Source organism: Cucumis sativus, chromosome 2, assembly GCF_000004075.3.
Source record: "Cucumis sativus cultivar 9930 chromosome 2, Cucumber_9930_V3, whole genome shotgun sequence".
NCBI lineage: Eukaryota > Viridiplantae > Streptophyta > Magnoliopsida > Cucurbitales > Cucurbitaceae > Cucumis > Cucumis sativus.
This window is the reverse complement of record NC_026656.2, coordinates 7,906,832-7,913,017: the sequence shown is the minus strand read 5'-3', so window position 1 is coordinate 7,913,017 and position 6,186 is coordinate 7,906,832. Positions and strand designations below refer to the sequence as shown.

General features: G+C 36.0%; 1 protein-coding gene across 1 annotated transcript; it reads left to right on the top strand.

Annotated features, from left to right (window-relative positions):
• Positions 1–510: 510 nt before the first annotated feature.
• Positions 511–5,834, top strand: LOC101204603 (probable methyltransferase PMT2). The gene is made up of 7 exons (XM_004138873.3): positions 511–841; positions 1,486–2,137; positions 2,254–2,464; positions 2,595–2,889; positions 2,994–3,383; positions 3,826–3,903; positions 5,046–5,834. The coding sequence occupies exons 2-7, from the start codon at positions 1,493–1,495 to the stop codon at positions 5,275–5,277; spliced, it is 1,851 nt and encodes a 616-aa protein (XP_004138921.1). The 5' UTR covers positions 511–841; positions 1,486–1,492; the 3' UTR covers positions 5,278–5,834.
• Positions 5,835–6,186: the final 352 nt, after the last annotated feature.

The window sequence follows — 6,186 nt, the reverse complement described above, 5'->3', positions numbered from 1 at the left end:
AATTTTCTTTAAAACTAATTGGAAAAATAAGTTTGACCCAAAATTTTAAAATAATGTATAATAAGTTTATGTACAATTGTAAAAGCATTAAGTTGAAGTTAAGGTTAAATATAGATGAAAAAGTGAAAAATTGAGTTTTGTAGGTCATACAGTGGACGTACTGAGATCCAGAAATAAGTAGAAAAAGAGAAAGAAGAAAGGAGAGTGTAGATTGAGATGAGATAAATAGAGGGAGTGATGGTGGCCGTGGATTCAATTGGTGTGTATGAATGATAAGATAGGCCCCACAAAAGCTCTCAATCTTAGTGTTTTGTCCGCAATCAACTCGTTCAAATCAAAGCGCGTGCGGGCCCACTCCACTGGGTATGCGACGTCGTTTTACTTTGAAGTTGAACAGTGGACAAGACCGAGATCTCCACTCCAATTATTTGTCTTCTATTTTACTTAATTAATTAGTAGTACCCTGCCCATTATTTCTTAATTTAATTGGAATTTATTATAAATAAATAAATAGGGTCATTTGTGTTGGGGTAGAAAATGAGAGAGAGAGGCGGAGACGTGTGTGTTTCGGAGGACAGTACGCTTCTATTTCGGTCCTAACACAAACTCCGAACATTTCGAAGTTCCTACAGATCTATCTATGCCTTTCTCCTTCTAGTTTCCTCCTCACTTACTTATTCTTCCATTCTCTCTTCCATTTCCATCCCACTTTCCAATCTTCCCAAACTCTTCTTTCTTCTCATTCTCATTTTCTGCCCTCCCTTCCAAACTCTTCTTTCTTCTCATTCTAAATTCTCATTTTCTGCCCTCGCCTCCATTGCCCCTCCGCTTCTTGCCATTGGTCAGACTTCTCCTTCTTCTTTCTCAAATTCCTTATTCGTTTCTTTTTTTTTTACTCATTTCCATCTCTCATGCTTCTTCCATTTACTTCTCCATTTTTTCTTCTTGATCTGTGTGTTTAATGAAAATCCTTTTAACTTTTTTTTTTGTTTTACGAAAATTTATTGTTGGTTGTCGGTCGGTGGGTTGCGGGGTGTATTTCTGTTGCTGGGGCTGCTCGAATTTAATTGCATATGTAGTTGGATTGTGTTACACTCTTTTAATTATACACACTTGTATTCCTTTTCATTTTTTCGTTTCTTAGGGGTTAAGGTATTTTTAGGGATGCGAGATTTACAAGGTGAATTTTTTGTGTTTCTTGTCTTTTTCATCGCTCTTGTTACGGATCTGGGTGGATCGAGGGTTTGTTTGTTTATCTTTCACTAAACATAACGCTACTTGATAATTGCTTTGGATTTACTAATTACAATCTACAGCTGTTAGATGCATGGAACATGTTTATGAATGAATGTTTTCTATTTTTTTTTTTTTTGTTACTTTATGATTTTTCATCGATTTGTGTGGGGGATCTTCTTTGTATGAATATTTTTCTTTGCTTGTTTCGATGCTCATTTCTAACGAAGCAATTGTGTGGAAACCATACAGGCGCATCATGGCACCCAAACCAAGTTCAGTGGATGGTAGGACTAGGAGCTCTGTCCAGATTTTTATAGTGGTAGGTTTGTGTCTTTTCTTCTACATACTAGGCGCATGGCAACGGAGTGGGTTCGGGAAGGGAGATAGTATAGCTATGGAGATTACTAAGAGTGGATCGGATTGCAATATTGTTTCGAATTTAAATTTTGAGACTCATCATGGTGGTGAGGCTGAGACTAATGATTCGGAATCACAATCCAAAATACTTGAGCCATGTGATGCTCAATACACTGATTATACCCCTTGTCAAGATCAGAGGCGTGCAATGACTTTCCCCAGGAATAACATGATTTATCGTGAGAGACATTGCCCAGCTGAGGAAGAGAAGTTGCATTGCCTGATACCAGCCCCCAAAGGATATGTAACTCCCTTCCCTTGGCCAAAAAGTCGAGATTATGTTCCGTTTGCAAATGCCCCATACAAGAGTTTGACCGTTGAGAAGGCTGTACAGAACTGGATTCAGTATGAAGGCAATGTATTTAGGTTTCCTGGTGGGGGAACTCAGTTTCCTCAAGGGGCCGATAAGTATATTGATCAACTTGCTGCAGTGATTCCTATTAAAGATGGGACAGTTAGGACTGCTCTTGATACTGGTTGCGGGGTATGCTATTCTAGTTATGCTTTATGCTTGCTTTTTTCTTAATTTCCTGTGATGCACTTCAAATTCTCTTAGGTTCATGCATTTGTTTATTATTCTTCTGTTGGCTGTTCCCTTAGGTTGCCAGTTGGGGTGCGTATCTTCTAAGTAGAAATGTACTAGCCATGTCATTTGCACCACGAGACTCTCATGAAGCACAGGTTCAATTTGCTCTTGAAAGAGGAGTGCCGGCAGTTATTGGTGTTCTGGGTACTATTAAGCTGCCTTACCCATCTAGAGCCTTTGACATGGCTCATTGTTCTCGATGCTTAATTCCTTGGGGTGGAAATGGTGAGAATTATTATTAGAGCATTTAGTTTATTTTTTGACCTTTCCTGTTAATTATAACTTATAAAATGTACCTTACAAAAACCAAGCAGTGTCGATAATTTTATAGGTGATATCTAATCTTTTATTGCAGATGGAACATACCTAATGGAAGTTGATCGAGTTCTGAGGCCGGGTGGTTATTGGGTACTTTCGGGTCCCCCAATCAACTGGAAGACCAATTATAAGTCATGGCAGCGTCCTAGAGATGAACTTGAGGAGGAGCAGAGAAAGATTGAGGATATTGCCAAGCTTCTTTGCTGGGAAAAGAAGTTTGAGAAGGGTGAAATTGCTATTTGGCAGAAGAGAGTAAATGCCGATTCCTGCCCTGATCGACAGGATGATTCTCGTGATATCTTTTGCAAATCTCCTGTATCAGATGATGTCTGGTATAATTGCAATTTCTATTTATAAAAAAACTCTTAACTAAAACTGATCGTTACTTTTGACTGAACTGTTTTTTGATGTTTACTAATTACTTTGATGAACTCAGGTATGAAAAAATGGAGACCTGTGTCACTCCATATCCTAGTGTTGAGAGTTCTGATGAGGTTGCTGGTGGTAAACTGAAGACATTTCCTTCAAGACTTTATGATGTACCTCCCAGAATTTCTAGTGGATCTGTTCCTGGAATTTCTGTCGAGGCCTATCACGAGGACAACAACAAATGGAAGAGGCATGTGAAGGCTTATAAGAAGATCAATAAACTTATTGATACTGGTAGATATCGTAATATTATGGATATGAATGCTGGTTTGGGAAGCTTTGCTGCAGCCCTTGAATCTTCTAAACTATGGGTAATGAATGTTGTGCCCACCATAGCTGAGAAAAATACTCTTGGTGCCATCTTTGAAAGAGGATTAATTGGCATCTACCATGACTGGTATCTCTCTCCTTTATGCATCTTATTTCATTAGCAGTCATTATAAATTTATTGTTTAATTTTTTTAAACTTATGATTTCACACCGAAATGCTTTTTTTAACAGTCCAGGACAATACAGGTTAATTATTTTAGAATGATAAGATGACACTAAAACTGTATGTGGTAATAACTAATAAGCATTTCTGATATTTTCATTCAACGACTTGTTTACTAGCTTTTTTCACAAAAAATATATGTGGTAATAACTAAGAAGCTGACATAAAACTTGTATCAGATTCATCTGATCTTTTTTAAAGCATAATTTGTTTTCAAGTTCTGGTTCTTCAGAACTTCATTATAATAATTAGTTTCTCAATTATTTAAAATATTTCCCTATTACATTCTACTGGTGTTTAGCATTTTGAAGATGTGTTCTGTTTTCTTTTTTGTTTTATGGTTCAGGTGTGAAGCTTTCTCCACATATCCTAGGACGTATGATCTCATTCATGCCCATGGCCTTTTCAGTTTGTACAAGGACAAGTAAGTACTTGAATTTGAATATGCATCAATTTTGAAATGTGTGATCTTTATTTTTTCCTCCGTAATTTACACTTTATGCATAATTGGTGGTGTTGGATGAGATTGCACTTTACACAAATTATTATTGTTGTTATAATCGTGCTGGTCTTTTTATTTTTAAACAAAATGTTCAAATATTGATATTATTAATTTGTCATAAAAGATCAACTTAAGCTTTTGGGTTAATCGATAATTTAATGTGTTTGGACTCCTATTATGTCCTTTCATCCGTAAGTGTTTGACGGATTAAATTTACAATAACCAATCAGCTGAAGGTAGTTAATAATTAATATACCCAATTTAATGTTCACTTTTATAGTTTATGTCCAGTATCATGTACTTGTTGATAAGGGTACAAAGGAAAAACCGAAAAACCGCTCGAACCAACTGATACTGTCATTGGTTTGGGTTGGAACTAGTTTGATGGTTCCGGTTTGCGTTTAGAGAAAATCGATGATATTCAGTTCATTTTGGGTTTTATTAGAAAATAAACTGAATCTAACCAAACTAACCATTAGTATTTATATTATGATTTGTATCATATGTCAATAAGCATTAACAGTCAGCGTTTATAGCTATGGAAATCTAGGAATTTGATTATGTTTTTATCAGCAATATACATAGTTTCAAGGAGCAAGAAGATTAGTCACATTAACATATCACAATTTAAAAAATTAAAGTAGATAGCTTGAATGATAATAGTAAGATGGTCTCCTTTCAATATGTAATGTAAGAACTAGCCCAGTTCTTGAACTTTTGTTGATGATCTTAATAATTGGAGACCAAAAAGAGGAGTAATGCTTGCCCTCTAGGGTACTCCAAATATAGACCTTGATCATTTTACCGTTGTTTTAAGGAAGTGCAGTAAAAGGTCCATTCTTGAGCACGCACACACTTCATACCTAAGCTAGATCAAGTGCCTTGCTTTGTTGGATATGAAGTGTTATATATATTTTCTTAAAATAAACTGTATGGTTGGATTAATTAGAAACATATATATTCTCCCGAATATATATGTCCGAGTGTGTGTATATTTTTTATGCAATGTTCTCTATCTTTTGCTTATGTGCCTAGCAATTAAGTCTGGTTGTAATCTATGTCAGATGCAACATGGAGGATATTCTTCTGGAGATGGACAGGATTTTGAGACCCGAAGGAGCGGTGGTATTCCGAGATGAAGTTGATGTACTTGTTAAGGTAAAGAAGATGATAGGAGGAATGAGATGGGATGCAAAAATGGTGGATCACGAGGACGGCCCCCTTGTGCCCGAGAAGGTTCTGATTGCTGTGAAACAATACTGGGTTGTAGGTGGAAACAACTCCACATCACACTGAAAACCTTATTCAAACCTATGGCTGCTTACAAAATTCCCTCACTCACTCAAACAAACCGCGCCCTTTTTCTCTCACGAATGTAGTCTTTTTTGCCGCACACCACGGAGGGAAGTGGAGAATACACGAACCCAACTAGCTGCAGGTGCGCTTTGTTTCAATTTAGGTGCCCTTTTCTTGAGCCTTTTATGGACAAAAGACAATCGATGCCTTACCTCCCATTTTTATGCCCTTATTTTGTACTCATAATTTATTATCCATACACACCCCTTTCCGAAAAGAGAGAAACATCCAAGTCCGGTTCAAAAACCATCAAAGTCGGGTTGTGTAATTTTATTATGTTACTAATTTATTTAATGCCTATATCTTCCGTAATTGAGTCTACGTCAATTATGGAGCTCATGATGAGTTTAAGGCTTATTTATTATTGGGCAAGTTTGATGTTATCGAAAACCGCCAATATGGCTAAGCATTATTGTAGTTGAAATTTGGTTTGTAGGCCAACCGTTTTGAAAAGGTCTTAATACCTAAATAGACTTAATTATGGAGTCTTTTTCAAATCTTATCCAATTTCTCTACTATTTTTCATAAATGTCATATGGTTATAAGAAAACATCATAATAAACTTAGGCTGTTTACTATATTGCCCTCCATTTGATTTGACTTTCTAAAATGACCATCCACCTAATTAGTATAGTAAAATAATGGGGCAGTTCGAAGAATGCATCAAGCTAGTCAGCCGATTGAATTATAGTTTGGAAAAAATAGCTATTTGTAATTAGGTAAACATTTCGCTTTAACCCAAAAAGAGAGATTTATAAAAATCCTACTAATGGTAATTTCTACTATTAATCCATAGTAAGGTTAATAAAATAGGACAGTATATATTTAAAATGTTGTTATACATTTAAT

What these genes read in the sequence shown, in the direction of transcription:
- LOC101204603 (XM_004138873.3), top strand. Translation starts at nt 1,493, where the DNA reads ATGGCACCCAAACCAAGTTCAGTGGATGGTAGGACTAGGAGCTCTGTC. An exon ending in ATTGGCATCTACCATGACTG is followed by an intron (nt 3,384 to 3,825) that starts GTATCTCTCTCC and finishes TTTATGGTTCAG; the next exon opens with GTGTGAAGCTTTCTCCACAT. An exon ending in TTCAGTTTGTACAAGGACAA is followed by an intron (nt 3,904 to 5,045) that starts GTAAGTACTTGA and finishes AATCTATGTCAG; the next exon opens with ATGCAACATGGAGGATATTC.